Here is a 17,128-nt window from a genome sequence, read left to right as displayed (position 1 = left end):
GACGAGCTACTCACAGCTATGACTGTAGTGTTTTAACTCTCTGGTAGAGAAGACAAAAGAATCAACGCTCGAACTTCCTCATCAAACTCAATATCAATTGAACTCAATTGGGTCGTGACTGTATTGAGTTTATTAAGATGATGTGCTACCGATGCACCTTCCGTCATTCGCAGATTGAATAACCGCCTCATCAAATGAACTTTATTTGAGGCTGATGGCTTTCCATATATATTTGAGAGCGCTGCCATAAGACACATTGTGGTCTTCTCCTTTGCAATGTTAAAAGCAACATTACGGGTTAACGTCAAACGAATAACCCCGAGGGCTCTCCTTTGCAATGTTAAAAGCAACATTACGGGTTAACGTCAAACGAATAACCCCGAGGGCTTTTCTGTCTAGAAGACTCTAATCTTCTTCCTTCATAACGAATAACCCCGAGGGCTTTTCTGTCTAGAAGACTCTAATCTTCTTCCTTCATACCCTCCGGCTTCTTCACTGAGAAAGGTTGATACAGATTTTTCTGATACAGATAATCTTCTACCTGTATTTTTCAAAATCCGAAATTTGATCCATCAAACTTCTCTAATCTCACCTTTCCTTCATCTACGACCATCGCTCCCACTTGAATCAGACTTCCTCTAGATCGTTTCAGGTTCTGATACTAGTTATTAGGAATTTACCCACCGGGGCTACGCAAAACCCCTAAAACAGCAGAAACGCGAAATAGAGAAAAGTACACCAAGATTTAACGAGGTTCAACAACTGTCTACGTCCTCGGGAGCCACACAGTAAATTTCTTTATTAATCAACGAGAAATTACAAAACAAGAGCCGATCTCAAACTTGAGATCGCTCAATAAATACAAATTGTTACTGTAGCTACAATGAACAATTTTCCTTCTTTATTTCCCCCTCAAAAACTTTGAGAGCTGGAAAACCCCTCTTAAATGAACAAACTCTCTCCTTAATTTCTCTCCCTAAGCCTCATTAATCTCCCCTCAAAATCAGAGCGCTGGAGAGAACGTCACCAGGGGTGAGGATCGCACGAAGAGAGAGGGAGGAAGCAGCCATCTCGTGCTAGGGGTTTCCCTTCTATCTCGGCCAACTATCTTAAAGCACCAACAAATGAAGAATAGATCCAAACTGATAAATGAGAGAATTTTACCTCTAATTAAAACCCTAACAAGAGTCTCCAAATGATCTCACCCCACACGACGGCAACGAGATTCACAAATAGGAAAAATCTCACATTTATCTCCAAACGAAGCCCTCGAAGAGCCTCCAAAACGATGTACTCCTCCAAATAGCCCAAGCACCAACAAACCAATGCGGAACAAATGAATAATAGATTCAAACTGAAAAATATAGAGTCTTTACCAAAAAGATCCCACCTTTCTCACCAAACGAAGCCCTAGCCGAACTTCCAAATTGATCTACTCCTCCAACCAAGACAAAACCCTAGATCTAAAATCTAGAGCTCTGATACCAATTGTTGTGCTCTGATACCAATTGTTGTGTGCAGCACGGAAGCGGGACAACCAAACGGGCGTGCTTCGAGAACCAAATCAAACAAACATTGAGATAAAGACCAAACAAATCAAAACAACGATACAAATCCAAACACAATAGTTTTACGTGGTTCGGTAAATTACCTACATCCACGGGGCAAGAAGGGGATTGGGTTTTCACTAATAGAGAAGAAGAGTACAACTTGAGATTACAAATCGCTCGAAGGAACAAACTAATCTCACCAACAAAGCTCTTAATCTCTCCAAATAAACCCTAATCAAATAGCTCAGAAAATACCTCTTTTCTGTGCTCCAAATATCCCCAAACCAATCTCCAATCCAAGCCCAAAGAAACCCTAATTCGTATGTTGGTATTTATAGCAAACAGCAAACCCAAACTGAACAGGAAACTCAAACTGGGCCCTGACCCGATTGGCGGTCGACCGCCCAAAGCTCGCGATCGACCGCGATCCAGCGACAGAGACCAAAAAGTCCTACAGGGTCTCGCGGTCGACCGCGGCGGTCGACTGCGCCAAGTCCAGGCACAAACCCTGGATCCGTGCACGATCGCGGTCGACCGGCCTTGCGTCGCGATCGACCGCGCAGCACCCAAACAGACTCATGTGCTATCCAAAACCTATTCTGATCAAATCTCTTGCCGATTCTACATAGCTTTAGTACATAGATAGATAAATGATAATTAGCTTCTATGGGATTGGAGTTTTTTTGTTCAATTAAAGTCCACATCATGATGTCACTTATTTTTTATAAATGTGTTTTCGAAGTACAAAATCCAAGGGATTGTCAATCCTTTGAAAGTGACAATTAAACTCTAAGGGATGGCCAATCTCGTGGCTTTTAATTATCACTTAATCTCTAGGGGTTTGTCAATCATGTGCGCGCAAATCAAATTTTTTCCAAAATCGACCCAGTTTTAGTGCATCATTCTAACATACCTGAAAGTAGGTTGATTTTGATAAACATATCTACACTAGGTCAATTTTGATGAATACTTTTATGAAAGGGTCTATTTCAGAAATCTCTCTATTCAGGAAATTAGATGCAATTTTTCCATTTCTAAGGCTGGAAGCATATTCAGTTAAAAAGCATAATGTATATGGTTACAATTGTGCAACATTTCTTCCTCTCCTTCAAGACAAAAGGTGGAAAAAAAACATCTCCTTATAAAAAAGAGTGTACTGAAATGTGCAAAAAGAACAAAACATCACAATCAATACAAATACACATATATATATAACACAATAGAAGCTACTTATACACAAATACAAGAATTCTTTCCAAGGAAAAGAAACGACCTTAGATCCATCTTCCTCAGAGAAAGTAACCAAAAATTATTAAGTAATGAGCAAAGTTGATTGCTGATAAATGAGAATGAAATACTCTTATGAGCAAAGTTGATTACTGATAAATGAGATTGTTCACATACTTATCATCACTGATAAATGAGACCGTTCAAATACTTCTTCTGATTGCAATTGATTCATCAATCATTAGTATATAAAACTAGCATTTAGGTTTCTTCACGTATTGTGCTTGCTCATAATGAACAATCATTTGTATCAAGAAATCTTGTATATAGAAAGAACAAACCTCTTGATCAACAAAATGAGAAAATAAACGAAAAGATTGACATATTTGACGACATAAAGACTCAATTGCAATCGCCCCGTATGTTGTGTTTTCATGGCCTTCTCATCACTTGTCAGCAATTATAAGCCCCATGCACAGTTACATATAGTAGGATTCTTCGAAACACACTTAAAGAAGCACACTAATATATGAAAATCCCCACAGAATAGCCCAAGCTGGTACACAAATAAGATGATGGACTGAAACCATGGTACGCAAATAAGATGAAGGACTGAAACCATTTCTTCACTTATCAAGCTAAGAACAAGATGCTTCAAACTGGAATATTACAAGCAGCTTCGTCATCGTCTTCTTTATGAAACTTCCATATCGATGCCATTATCCCGAGAGAAGAAGAGGAAGCCCTCGGTTTCCTTTCCTTTTTTGCCTAAACGAAGAATTACCAGAGTTAGTTTCAGCATAAAATCCATATGATCAGTTATATATATCCTACTGTTACCTTTTTAACTGGAGCCTTCTTTTTTGTCTCGAGATTTAGATTCTTAGGCCTATTCAACACATACTCCTTCAGCTGATCATCAGTCATGTTTTGTATCATAGTTGTCTACAATTAACTAGAAATTAGTATCTGATTGCAGCAACGCAAAACGCAAGGGTACATATTGTCGCAACCGTAGTAATTAGAAGAATATTGTGTGCACAATGAAAATAAGCTGCATACGTAATAGGCTTAGCGAAACAGTTAATTATCTTCTTGAAGTATATGTTGGAAAAAGTACATAGCCAGCGAGGCAATATTCGCTATGTAAACATGACTTAAGAACTTGCTTGTAATATGCTTTATACGAAGAGAATTGAACAGAACCATTTTACCTAGAAAAACTATCACCAATAATAAAGCAAGCGATGCATATTTTTATGGGAAGCGACAAATTAAATTGGAGGTCAAAATTTTCACGAAATATTAACACAGAAATCCTGCCAATTAACTCTTCCAATTTTGTCTACTCTCGTTGTTTGATGCTACCAGGTGCTTTTTTTTTCCTTACGATTGGGCACCAACAACAGTGAACTAGTAAGAAAATCGTGCTAACTCGAAGTTAAACCTTTAACATCAGAATCAACAGCTCAAGAATGATGCCAATACACATTTACTACATGATCAGTTTGGAAACTACTCGACTTCCATGCACCCCATATAATTTTTATATATATATAGCTAGCTTGCACCCCATATTTAATATTAAAGGAAAATGTTATAAAGAGCAACAACAGAAAATGGATAGAGATCACATTCACCAAAAAATAAAGAAGACTATCAACCCAACATAAAAAAGTGGATGAATGAAATTTTATAAAATAGCTCTTAAAACTACAAAAATTTAATTATCTAACTCTTCATTTTTAAGCATAAGTGATTGACAACTTCGACATAAAAATATTAAATCTAATCCAAATAGTAAACAAAGGTCCACGTGATAAATACCATGAATATATGTATTAAAATTCAAGACTGGTTCTTCGATCTTGTTTGGAAATACTGCATTGATATGCAACCTAACACTCTCTTTAATTTAGCCCATTGAGGCAAAGAAAAGGCAAATACTATTCTGAATCAAATGCTAAATCATTAGCACAACAATTAGATTATCACTACAATATAAAATATGGAGATTGACACTAAATGCACTATTAAGATCAGGATGGGAACAAACAACAAACCCATGAGAAGAGTTCCTCGACTTGATTCTTGATGACTACTTCATCTGCGTCTGCGCGCTCTTTCTTTTGTTGCCAAGAAAGAACCTCAGGGACCTTGTGCTTCTTTGATTCCTTTCCAGACATTATTAGCAACAATGCAAAATGGTAATAAACAATAATCCAATTGAGCTTTATAGTTTGCAAGTAAAGGCAAAGAATAAAATACATCAGAGTTGAGACTATATATAAGGGGGTGTTTGTTTGCATGCAAGTGAAAGATGAAAGTGAGAAAGTTACTTTCATTTAACAATTAAGGTGTTTGTTTTCATGTAAGTGGTTATGAAAGTGAGATGCAAAAAAGTTGTCACATATGATTTAATGCAATTTTGACTTCCCCTAAAAAAATGGTGAAGTCACATGAAAGTGACAAAAATGTAACTAATTTAATTAAATAATTTTAATTATACTTTTCTAATTAATCTTATTTTGACACGTCATCTTCACATTGCACTTTAGATAATAATTTAATTTTTCAAACAAACACTGTATTTCACTTGCGTGCTGACATGGATGTAAAAGTCATTTGCAAAAAAAAGTAACTTACATATTTTAAATTCACTTTCAGATTGCCAAACACCCCCTAAATGAAAGTCAAAGTACCGGTTAGGCTTGAACCAGAAGGATAGGCGTTATCATATATATATAACAAGATGCGAAGGAACAGTATGTGGAAAAGGAAAGCATTTAACGCTTAGAGCCGATTCATATATGACATAACATGTGAGCTTATGCGGCGCTTCAACTATAAGCTTTGATGCCAGGACAAATAATATAGGGCAAATTAAGCGGCATAGAGATGCTTTTCTAAAATTAGAAACCGACTTGTTGGGAGAACAAGAAAAGGAGGACAAATGATAAAAAAGTTGACCACCAACAATCCCTTATTGGTAGATATTGGCAGATATAGATAATCTACCCATTGTAAAAGTATAATACCAAACGTTTAAGGGATTCTTTGTTTACTTTATTTAACAATAATAAATGTAAAACTTTAACATGAACACTTATGCCGCTCAGACAAATCGATAATCACAAGAAAACTAATCAAACTGCAATTTGACACAAGACTTACACTTGATAACATTGATAACAAGATGATGGAGTTTTTTTTACTTAAAAATGACTTTGAGAAAGAAATAAAGGCAAGAACAACAAGAGATATTGCTGTAAAATGTCTACACACTTTTATTGAACAGAAATGATACTTAATACAGAAAATTTCAGCTAGTGAATCCTAAAATAAGCAACTACGTGGAGTCATGTTCCACGATCAACAACTTCTAAAATCCAGTCACTAACATCACTAACTGATAGTGTTTAACTGAAAAATAGAAAATGGCTAAAAATAAGGGAAAAAATAACAGCAAAAAATTGTCTGGGTCTTTGTTGCAGTAACTGAAGCAATCCATCAACACAAGACAAGAAAAAAGGACCTTGTTCCGATTATTTTAGGTCATCTAGATGATCTTCTTATGACTTTTGTCTTTAGGAGCAAATTATTCAGTTAAAATCAACAATGATACACATGAAATTTGCATGTTAACTCAAACTTTTCACGAAAACAATTCCCGCAATTCTATAACCAGTAAATGACCCCAGTATTCTATAACCAGCAATTCTTTTCATCAATTATCACTAGTACAAAACAGAACAGTCCAAACGGTTATTGGAACCGTTTGGGCAAATCAAGATAGCCCAAACGGTTTAAACCATTTGGGATAATAATCCCAAACAGTTTAAACCGTTTGGGAGTGTCAAAAAGCTCATACGAAAATCTCAAATGGTTTTAACCGTTTGGGATGTTTTATCCCAAACGGTTAAAACCGTTTGGGAGTTTTGATTGGTCCTACAAATCAAAATTCCCCCCCGATATTCCACCGNATCCTCGAGTCGCCCCCCATCTCCTCTGTAAATTAGTATTATCTCCTCTCTACAAAACCCTAAGCCTAATTTATTTGACCATCTAACCCAAATTTTCCTATTTACAACAAATTAATTGACTTCCCGACATCACTTTCTCTTCCTCAGGCATCATCTTTCTTGAGTAGACTTATTTAAGGTAATTTCTGAGAGTTTTCTTATTTTTAGGAAATATTGAGTTTTTTTTGCTATTATCTTGTATTTTCTAAAATTTGTGGTTATTCATGAAAATTAATATAATGTATGATGTTGCTATTGTGATATTTATGCAATCGTATTTTCATAATTGGATTCGAACTAGTTAAAATTTTAGGTTTGTACGGGCTGAGGCAGGAGGCAATAGAAAAGCCTGCCTACCAAATTTTTTTTGAATCAATCAACCAAACCATGTACAATTGCAGCAACTACCACCACTCTCCTGTCTTCTACTATAACGTTCTCTGCCCTGTTGTGGGAAAAAAATTACCGAGGCCGAGAACCCAAAAAGAATTTCCAATCATGCCAGCACCTCTCAATTTAAGGCTTGAACGAAGAATCAATTTCGTGTCAGAATGCTTCTGTCCTAGATGAAATCATGTGGATTAACCTTGACGCAACTCTCTGTTTCATATAAGTTAGAGCCCAGTTAGAAATCAGCACCAGCTATAGTATATCAAGATTAAGACTTAATCTCTACAGTTCATGCTGCTTGAGGGATGTCTAACTTTTAGACGGATTGGCCTCAAATCAGTTGATGGCAGTGCTGTAGATGACTTCCCTGTTATGTTGGAGTCTATCATTGTGAGATATTGAGTAATCATTGTGTATGTATATGTTTTGTCTCTAATATTATATATTGAGTACTCATTGTGTATGTATATATAACATTGGATATTTAGCACCGTTCGAGATATTTTTGTGTATGTATATGTTTTAAATTTCATTGTGAGATATTGAGTAATTATTGTGTGAGATGTGTATATTAAATGTAAGCAGGTAGTAGATAAATAAAATAGCAAAACCTAAAAAAATATTACAATAAAAAGGTCCAAACGGTTTTAACTGTTTGGACAAATATCAGTCCAAATGGTTGTAACCGTTTGGACTGATTTTTGTCCAAACGGTTTTAACCGTTTGGGCTAATATCAGCCCAAACGGTTACAATCGTTTAGACAAAAATCAGTGCAAACGGTTAAAACCATTTGGACTGACATTTGGCCAAATGGTAAAGTCCAAACGGTGATAACCGTTTGGGAATTTGTCCAAACGGTTGTAATCGTTTGGGCGGTCGTTTGGGTAAACTCATTCCCAACGGCTTTTGCCCAAACAGTTTTTTTATCCAAACGTTTGTAACCGTTTGGGACTGCACTTGCCCAAATGATTACAACCGTTTGGACAGACCAGTTTTGTCCTAGTATGGAAATCGGCAAAAAATAAAAAGTGAAGGCATAAACTCCAGCCAAATTATATTAAAAGTCAGTATTTCCCAATATGAGCGAAAATATATCTACACATAGATATAGAATGTCAGTCACCATGTCCACTAAATTGTACATATATCTTGTGTGGTCGACATGCACAACTTACATGTTTACTAACAAGTAGTAAGGGGAGAGTTGATAAAGTTTTATGTTGTGCGAGAAGTCTTTATGTACAATAGCAAGCAAAGGAGTTCTACTGTCTTAAGTTTGCACATTTCTCAGATAACCTCCTTACCTTTTAAAATCTCACAAAATGCCCCTTAAGCTTTACAGTTCTCAGAAAACTCCCGATAACTCATAGCCTTCATGGAAAAACTCTAACGACATTAATTGCAATTTCCACATGGGTGGGTAAAATCATGCATGGAGATATTTTTGCTAGTACGAGTTGAGGTTCAGGTTTTCAGAGGAGTCTTTTTTTTCGTGAGAAACATTGAACGTTGAAGGTGTTTTCTCTAAGAACGCCAAAACATAAGAGTGATTCTATGATATGTTTAAGGGATATTATCTAAGAAATGCTCGAATTTAAGGGAGGTTAGTGAAATTTTATCTAAAAATAAAGATATGGTATATAAGTGCAAAGTATGAAGCTGATGTAATTTTATGATACTAAATAAAATAAAAAAGGAAAAGAACCTAAAACATGAGAAGATAACGCATCATAAGACATTTTTTTGGCTCACCCTAGTTCCCATGTTGTTATGTGTTAACTGCTTATTCAGGTCGGGTACGGCAAGTCTGCAACCATAAACAGGCTGGGTCAGGTCGGGTACGGCAAGTCTGCAACCATAAACAGGCTGGGGGTCGGGTTTGGACGGATCAACTCGACGCTAGTCAACCCGATCTGATCTAAACCCTTAGGGCTGCAAATCATATCATATCATATATCAGATACTCCCTTTAAAAGTATTAAAAGTACGAGTTCGGTAAAAAAAATTTATGGTCAATATTACCCTTAACTTTTTTTTTGAATATTACATTGTTATCCTAATCTATTTTAATTATCATATCTTCTTTGAATTGGTAATTAAATAATTTATCCTATTCATAATGATATTTAACATGTTATTCGATAAAGGAGATGCGTTTGATATAATTCAAATACTGTACTTATTTTAGTTCGCAGAGAAATCTAAAAAAACATATTGCAGCTAACACCTACAGTTTTTTAGACTTTGTAAAAAATATCCTCCAAGTTTTTTAAATTGCAAAAACACCCCTGCAAATTCAAGATTTTATTAAAACACATTGAAAATTATAAATTTTAGTTATTTCAATTTAATGAGAAATCTGAAAAACATATCTTAGCTAGAAACTAAAAGTTTATATTATTTAATTCATAAAATATATTATTAATGTTTGAATATTATATTATATTATACAATGTATTAATATAATGATATTTAGTATAATAATTTTCAATGTAATAATGATATTTAATAAGTAATATGGAGTACTAAACCCGCATCATTTGTTTTGAAGGGTAGGAGTCTATTTTTTTTATATCTGATGTTTAGTCTGTAAAGGTTTCTTCTTTTGTTAAATGCATGTGCTTCTAAATTGAATTGAACAGAATTTTTAACTGTTATTTCTTCTTTTAATTATTTATATGTGCTCATTTTTAATGGATATGAGCATCAAATGGTTTATATCGATGCCTATAGAATATAGTTTATTAAAAATTAGATAATCTGAATTGGGGTTTTTTCCTCAAATAGACTTTTATTTCAAAATTTAAATTCAGAGTTAGATAGTTTAATCACCAACTTATCATTTACAATATTCCACTTTAATTATAATATTCTAAGATAAAAGTCGACTTGCCCAATGAGCGTGTGGATATTTTTATTTCAAATTTTTAATTCTTAAAATTAGATAGTTTGATAATCAATCTCTAGTTTGTAATATCTCTCCTTTCTTATAACGTCAAATTCTTATTATAAAAGTGTGTTCGCATGTTAAAACCTTTACAGACTAAACATCAAATATAAAAAAAATAGACTCCTACCCTTCAAAAGAAATGATGCAGGTTTAGTACTCCATATTACTTATTATATATGCAAGACTCATCCGTGCGAGCAAGAAAAAAACACTTGTATTAATAATATATAATAATAGTATAATATACATTTATATAATATAATAGTGCTAATTTATATAATGGTATTAATTTATATAATGTATTAACAGAATATATATATTTTTTGAATTAATTTTTTTAACACTATTAGTTTTTTTTCACTAGTGAGCGATATCGTAACTTGACCTTTTTGGCGGTAAACTTATTCGCAATGATCCACAGAAGCCCAACAATTTACTTACAAGGAAATATTAACAATAAGAAACGAGCCCAAAAAAAATAGCGCTCCATAAAACCCTCTCTTCATGGCCATAAACCTCAACTCCTCCCGTTTCCTACTATCCCCCGTCCTCAAATTTCCCCCTCCTCTCCTCCTCCCGCCCAAATTCATCTCATCCCGCCCCAAAATCCCCAGATTAGGGTTTCGATTCCGTCGCTTCAGTTGCTACGGCGCTGCCGGCGTCGAGAGAAGTAGACTTATGGAGGGTCCGGTGACGGTGAAGGAGAAGATCGATCTCACTGAGAAAGAGGAGAAGATCTTCAAGCGCTTGCTCGATGTTTTGAAGCACTTCGAGTTGGAGACTCAGCTTCGAGTCGCCGGCGGTTGGGTTCGCGATAAGGTCGAATTTAATCCTTATTTTCTCATCTAATTTTGATTGTTGATGACGATACTGTTTCAATTCGATCAAAGCAAGGGAAAATTCTTCGGAGACTGGGGAAGAAATAAGTAGCTGGGATGCTAATTGCTATAGTTGGGATTTTAAAAAAAATTCAGTTGGGTGTCTTTTTTAAAGAATTATTTTTAAAGATAAACCAGGGATTTTTTTTGGGGGAATATTAGCAATTGGTTTTATTCTTTGCTTTTTTTTTTGTGGTCAAGTACACAGCTTTTAGATAAAGATTGCTACGATATTGATATTGCACTGGACAACATGTTGGGTAGAGAGTTTTGTGACAAAGTAAACGAGTACCTGCAGTGCGCTGGTGAAGAACAGCAGGGTGTTGCTGTCATTCAATCGTAAGTGGGCTGCTGCTTCTTTCTTTCCTTTTTTTTCAGTGTTAAGGTAAGGGCTACTCAGTAGGTAATGCCTGTTGGTTCTTTTGTAGTGTTTATATATTTGTAGTTTGCGTTGATGTTTCAAGAAGATTGCATGCTCTAGGAAGGGTTAGTTCAATACTGAAAGGGACATATTGAATATTTTGTACTGTTTAGACAAGACAATATGGTGCGGGAAAAGTTTATTTTAGGATATACTATTTCTAAAATAGTATGCCAACAGAAGTGTCCATTAGGATTTTGTATTGCATACATATGAACAAAACGATATCTTATAACACATTTAAAAAAACTTTGTGCAAATTTGGAGTAAACAGGGAAATTTTGCCTAAAGATTAGGACTTATAAAGGGCATATGCAAGTTAAAAGATCCTGAGATAATGAAGCTTTAGACAAGGATGCTTGTGCAGTGTCTGAATAACATGTATGGAGGTGATTCTGAATGTTGTATCTTATATTATGAATGTACCTCCATATATGGGGTGCACTTGCTGGCTTTCAGATCCAAATAGTAGATGGATGGTAGATGGAAAGTTAGACAGATGTGTCAATACATGCATGCACACATGCATAAACACATATATTCATATACATGCATACCTACATATGTGCGCGCATGCACACACATACATATATCTACATACACAGTATACGGATCTTTGGGTGAGCAAAAATAATTCTTAAAATAAGGCTCTCACTGGTTCGTGAGAACTTCATAATAGATAATTATCTGGATCTTTTGTACCGTCGTATTGATCTGCACACCTGAAATAACCTAAAAAGATGAAATGCCAAGAGGTTTGATAACGTCTTATCCATACGCATAAAATCAGACTTTTTTTTCTGCGGCTGCAATGACGTTCTTTTAGAGTAGGTAACCTCTTGATTTAGGAGTTCATACTAGAGTGCTCAATGTTTTAAATATTGGCCGACATGTCGGACATGTCGGCCGATATATCGGATTGAGGGGTCGAGCGACACGAATCAGTCTGTTTTGAGTCGTATATCGGTTTTCAGGAGGAAATCGGAGATGTCGGGGAGATATCGGTCATGTCGGCCAATTTTTCACCTTTGAGTCGGCCGAAATCCCCAGTTTTCGGTTTAAAGCTTCTTTGGCTTATTGGGTTTGGGTTTTGTGATGAAAACCCATACCCATTCAACCTGTGTTGAACTTGAGGAACTTTTTACGAACCCGAACCCAGAAAACGAGTCGATACTCGATAGAAAGAAAAAAAAAGCAAAAAGCTAGGGCTACAGGACAGCGACTGAGAACTTGGGAAGAGAACAACCACCTTCATCTTCTTCGTCTCTCACTTGCCGACGCTGCCGCCTTCGAAGTTCTTGCTTCAGCCGTCTTCGACCGCCTTCGAAGTTCTTGCTTCAGCCGCCTTCGACCGCTTTCGAAGTTTCAGCCGTCAAGTATGTCAGAGAAGTTCTTGCTTTGAAGTTCTGACATCAAGATTTCTTTTTCTCGTCTGATTCTCTCTCTCTCTCTTTGGGGTTCTGGCGTCGTTTTTCTTACATTTCTTGATGTTTATTATTGTCATCAAGATTTTTTAGTGTTGATTTCATCTTGTTTATCTTATTCACTGTTTCCCCTTGTTTTTACTATTTTTTGGTTACATTACATTATTCAAATAATGCTTTTTGTACTTGTAAATTATTCATTTGTAGAATTCAATGTTTGTCAACAGAGGGAAACAACGAATAATCACAGGGAAGAAAATTATAGTTTTATCTGTTTGGGGGTGATGAGTCTTTACTTTTTGATGATTACATTAATCCTAATTATACTCCAGATGATTACAAGTTGTATAGTGATCGAACTCTGTGGATAAATTTTTTTCTGTTAGTGATCCTAAACATCATATATTATTTACTTTTTTGTATGTCTAGTCTATAAAATTTATAAAGTATGCTTATATTAAATTTAGGAATGCTTAGATTACATTTAGGACATGATATTATACATATGCGCATCATCCGATATGGCAATCCGATATTTAGTCCATGTCCCCCGATATATCTCCGATTTTCGCTATCCGACATGGATTTCAGCCGTCCGACATGAACCCAACATCCGATATTTAAAACCTTGAGAGTGCTATCAGACATTGAAACCATTTATGAAAATGAATAAAATTTAAATGTAACTGGACCTTTCATACATAGAGTAATTTGAATGTGTGTAATAAAGTAAATGGTGTGAGTTATCCATGAGATGACCGAGAGCTTCTCACCATGTAGTGCTCATCTCGAATCTAATAGATATGGACATGTTATATTAGGACTTCGATTTTTTGATTTGTCATTGTCGTTGATGATATAGTTTAACTCTTGACTTAATATGTTTCTATTATTTTTCTCAATATTAGTTTTGTTGTCAAGTACATATTGTGTAGTTTAAATTATTTGACTGAACATCTGCTGCATTGCGGATATATGCCCTCAAACTGTATGATCTAAATGTTCATGTCATCGCTATATTGATTGTTTCTCACTTTAGTTGTTATGGTTCTGGGTGGTTGATGCACATTGAGTAACTGGCATCTGATACATTATGTTGAGTGTGCTTCAAAATTGCAACCAGGGCTAGTAATTTATGCACATTTATGTATTTAACTCTCTGCGTGTATGGGTATTTATGCGGTGTGTACATAAATAGACCAAAAAAACCTGTTTGTCAGGTTAGAGTTTCTTATACAGTTCTAATGGATATGTACAATAAGAGGATTTTATGATATTTTTTAATGAATCTATGTCGTTCTGTTGGTATTTGTGCAGCAATCCCGATCAATCTAAACACTTGGAAACCGCAAGGATGCGTATATATGATACTTGGATTGATTTTGTCAACTTGAGATCTGAAACTTATGTAGAGAACAGCCGTATCCCCACAATGGTATGAGTTCTCTCATTTACTAATTCTGTAAAATCAATGCGCGGCCCTTTTTTGTTATAACTAACCATTGACTACTTGTTTTTATTTCTTGCTTTATGTATGCTGTTCTTTCTGATTCTTGTTTCTACTTTTTCCTAATGTTTGCTTTTTGCCGAATTTTCTTTCTGCTCCTTCCCCCCTATCCAGCACCCTCCCTGTTCCTTTTCCTCAATATAGTGATACTAATTCTTTGTTTTTCTTTATACAACTTGTCTTTAGAGCATTTGACACGAATGTCAGAGCGTCATTTGTTTACTTGATCGGACACGTGTTTTTTAATGAACTGCCCTAGTAATATTTGTGTAACTTTCTAAAAAGATAGCTGCTCAGTAACTCTAGAACTAGCGGTATTATCTTTCATAGTACAAGGTTTATTAGTTGTCCATAATTGCATTTTGTATTTCTTCTGAAGCAATATTTTTGAAACCACTTTTGTACCTGCAGAAGTTTGGAACTGCCATGGAAGATGCATTTCGCAGGGACCTCACTATTAATAGGTAACCCAATATTTATTCCTTCTTGATTTCTAACTTTTTTATATGAAGATGCATTTCGCAGGGACCTCAGTATCCATAAGTAACTCGACATGTATTCCTAGTAGATTTCTAGCTTTTTTATGTGAATATGTTAGCAATGCGCTCCCTTTATTATATCTTAAACTGAATCAGAAAGCAGCTAGGTCTATCTATCTGTCCAGAGACGATGTTTTATGTCATGATCACTCTTTTCTATATTTTCATTTGGTGAAGAACCTGACCTGACAACATCATCAAGGCTTGACATCTGGTAGTAAAAGTTTGGACAGATTTAGCAATTTTTCTCAACTTTTGGGTTGTGCTATATGAAGGACCAATTATTATAGATCATCAAAGGTTATCATTTCTAACTTTGTCTATCACTCGCAAGACAAGGAGAAAAATGGACGCACATGAGATACCAGGATCAAAAAGAAAAAGATTGAATAGTCGTATGATACTGATAATGGAGATTTGCACGTACAATTTATACAGGACAGAGACAACAAAATGTGCAAAAAGGGTCAATATTGTTAATTTCTGTACTGTCATTTTCTTCTAGATCATTTGGGTTTAATTTTCACATGATGTCCAATTGAGTTGACATGCAAAAACTTTGCTTTTCTAGACTCTATCTGAGGTACTAACTTGTCATATACTTTTTTGCTGATAACTTTTGGACACAAAATTCCGCACTGCCACATAATTTCATCTTACAGTTGCCTCCTTGAAGTTTTCTAGTGGTTTGTCACTCGTCCCTTATATAAAATGGATCACATCAGGGACATTATTGTTGTCTTTCAAGAAAAAGACTCCAAGTTTGTATGTATGATGTTTCCCATTGGTTACAATATGCTTGAGGAAATATCTAGTTTCCAACAAAAACCTTAATATGTTCTCAATAGTGTGTGTGCCTTTTATGATAAACTTCAATTATTGCACATTTTTTGATAATTTGTTATCTAGAACTGCATGTGCATTGGTATTCATTCATTTCCATTGACATCACATTTCATATTTTGAAGTAATGTGCCTTTATAAGTTGTAATATTAATCTTGGTCCATTTGGCCACTATTCATTTTTAAATATTTTTCTGACAGTTTGTTTTACAATATCAACACTAATTCAGTGGAAGATTTTACCAGAAGAGGTAGAAAAAACTTTCATTCTCCGTTGTTCCTGATAATGCTCAGTATGAGAATGCTGCTTTTGTTTAGTTTTGTTTCACCTGCTGTCATTTTATACAGGTCTTCGAGACCTGAAGAATGGATATATAGCAACTCCTTTACCTCCAAAATCAACGTTTTTAGATGATCCTCTTCGAGTTCTTCGAGCCATACGCTTCGGTACAATTTTTTTGCTATCCTTTCTTAATGATTGAATGAGAACCCAGTATTTCATCCTTGCGGACAAATAATAGTAATCACTATTAATCCCTCTTTGGTGTACTCTAGGTATTTTACTCGGTGGTTATTGGATTGAAAACTGGATGTACTGGAAGTATATATTCTATTGCCCCATGCCACTTGGCCGAGAAAAGTCAAACAAAGTTCATATACAATCACTAGTAGCACATCGTTATAGCAAATATGGTCCGACAGTGACAGTAATTATCTGGTATGCCATGAATAAAATTATCAAAGACATGATATTCCAGAACGAATAGATCCTAAAAAATCAATTTAAAAGTAAAAAAAAACCCTGTGATGTTGGGTCAGATCGCTGTTACATGAAGTACAATACATCTTCCTTTCCCTCAATTGAGATAGCTTGAATTTGTATTTATATAGCTGAAGTGTTGTAAGCATGTGTGGACTGTGGAGAAGCATTATTTGGTGCCAACTGAATGGATGCTCTATTTAAATTATTACTGGATTTTCCTATTGATTTGAGAAAGATCAATACTTCAACCTGGAGATACCTTGTGTCGAATACTTATTGCAGTCTAACTATAATGTACTAGTTTATCTTTTTGCCTTTTATCTACTGTCTTAGGTGCTAGATTTGCTTTTGAGTTGGATGAAGAACTGAAGAAAGCTGCATCCGATGAGGAGGTGAAAACTGCCCTTGCAGATAAAATTAGCAGAGAGCGCATTGGGCATGAAGTATGTTCTTTATTTTTTTGCTTCTCCCTCAGAAAAGGTTCTTCGAGTTGCATATTGCTGTTGATTGATTCATTGTCTACACAAAATGCGCACAATCTGCGTGTGTTTGTTGCTTTGTGTGCGTGTGTTTTTTTATCTTTTTTTGTTGTTGTGTGTGGGGGGGGGGGGGC

At 35.3% G+C, this 17,128-nt stretch overlaps 2 protein-coding genes across 3 annotated transcripts in view; one reads left to right on the top strand and one right to left on the bottom strand.

Annotated features, from left to right (window-relative positions):
* On the bottom strand, nucleotides 3,200–5,028 carry LOC109829423. Of its 2 annotated transcripts, XR_002244010.1 has the most exons (4): nucleotides 4,841–5,028; nucleotides 3,618–3,722; nucleotides 3,373–3,545; nucleotides 3,200–3,340 (listed from the first exon to the last, which is right to left on the bottom strand). XR_002244010.1 is itself a non-coding variant. In XM_020396549.1 (3 exons), the coding sequence occupies exons 1-3, from the start codon at nucleotides 4,961–4,963 to the stop codon at nucleotides 3,432–3,434; spliced, it is 342 nt and encodes a 113-aa protein (XP_020252138.1). In that variant the 5' UTR covers nucleotides 4,964–5,028; the 3' UTR covers nucleotides 3,200–3,431. The 2 variants fall into 2 exon arrangements, 1 of the variants encoding a protein (XP_020252138.1); XM_020396549.1 differs by having other exon boundaries at nucleotides 3,200–3,545.
* Nucleotides 10,614–17,128, top strand: part of LOC109830332 (putative CCA tRNA nucleotidyltransferase 2) — a 12,648-nt gene continuing 6,133 nt past the window's right edge. The window contains exons 1-7 of the mRNA XM_020397573.1: nucleotides 10,614–10,959; nucleotides 11,227–11,357; nucleotides 14,181–14,298; nucleotides 14,782–14,834; nucleotides 15,954–16,003; nucleotides 16,101–16,199; nucleotides 16,849–16,958. Coding sequence (XP_020253162.1) covers nucleotides 10,645–10,959; nucleotides 11,227–11,357; nucleotides 14,181–14,298; nucleotides 14,782–14,834; nucleotides 15,954–16,003; nucleotides 16,101–16,199; nucleotides 16,849–16,958 — 876 coding nt within the window. The 5' untranslated portion in view covers nucleotides 10,614–10,644. The remainder of the gene's footprint in view (nucleotides 10,960–11,226; nucleotides 11,358–14,180; nucleotides 14,299–14,781; nucleotides 14,835–15,953; nucleotides 16,004–16,100; nucleotides 16,200–16,848; nucleotides 16,959–17,128) is intronic.

Source organism: Asparagus officinalis, chromosome 2 (genome assembly GCF_001876935.1).
Source record: "Asparagus officinalis chromosome 2, Aspof.V1, whole genome shotgun sequence".
In the NCBI taxonomy this organism is placed as follows: domain Eukaryota; kingdom Viridiplantae; phylum Streptophyta; class Magnoliopsida; order Asparagales; family Asparagaceae; genus Asparagus; species Asparagus officinalis.
The sequence above is the reverse complement of the archived record's forward strand: the minus strand, read 5'-3'. Positions and strand labels throughout refer to the sequence as shown.

Bases quoted from the DNA above. Each gene is read 5' to 3' on its own strand.
- LOC109829423 (XM_020396549.1), bottom strand. From the start codon at position 4,963: ATGTCTGGAAAGGAATCAAAGAAGCACAAGGTCCCTGAGGTTCTTTCT. The intron at 3,723-4,840 runs GTTTGTTGTTTG...AGTTAATTGTAG, and splicing joins TCGAGGAACTCTTCTCATGG to ACAACTATGATACAAAACAT. The intron at 3,546-3,617 runs GTAACAGTAGGA...TTCTTCGTTTAG, and splicing joins AGAAGGCTCCAGTTAAAAAG to GCAAAAAAGGAAAGGAAACC.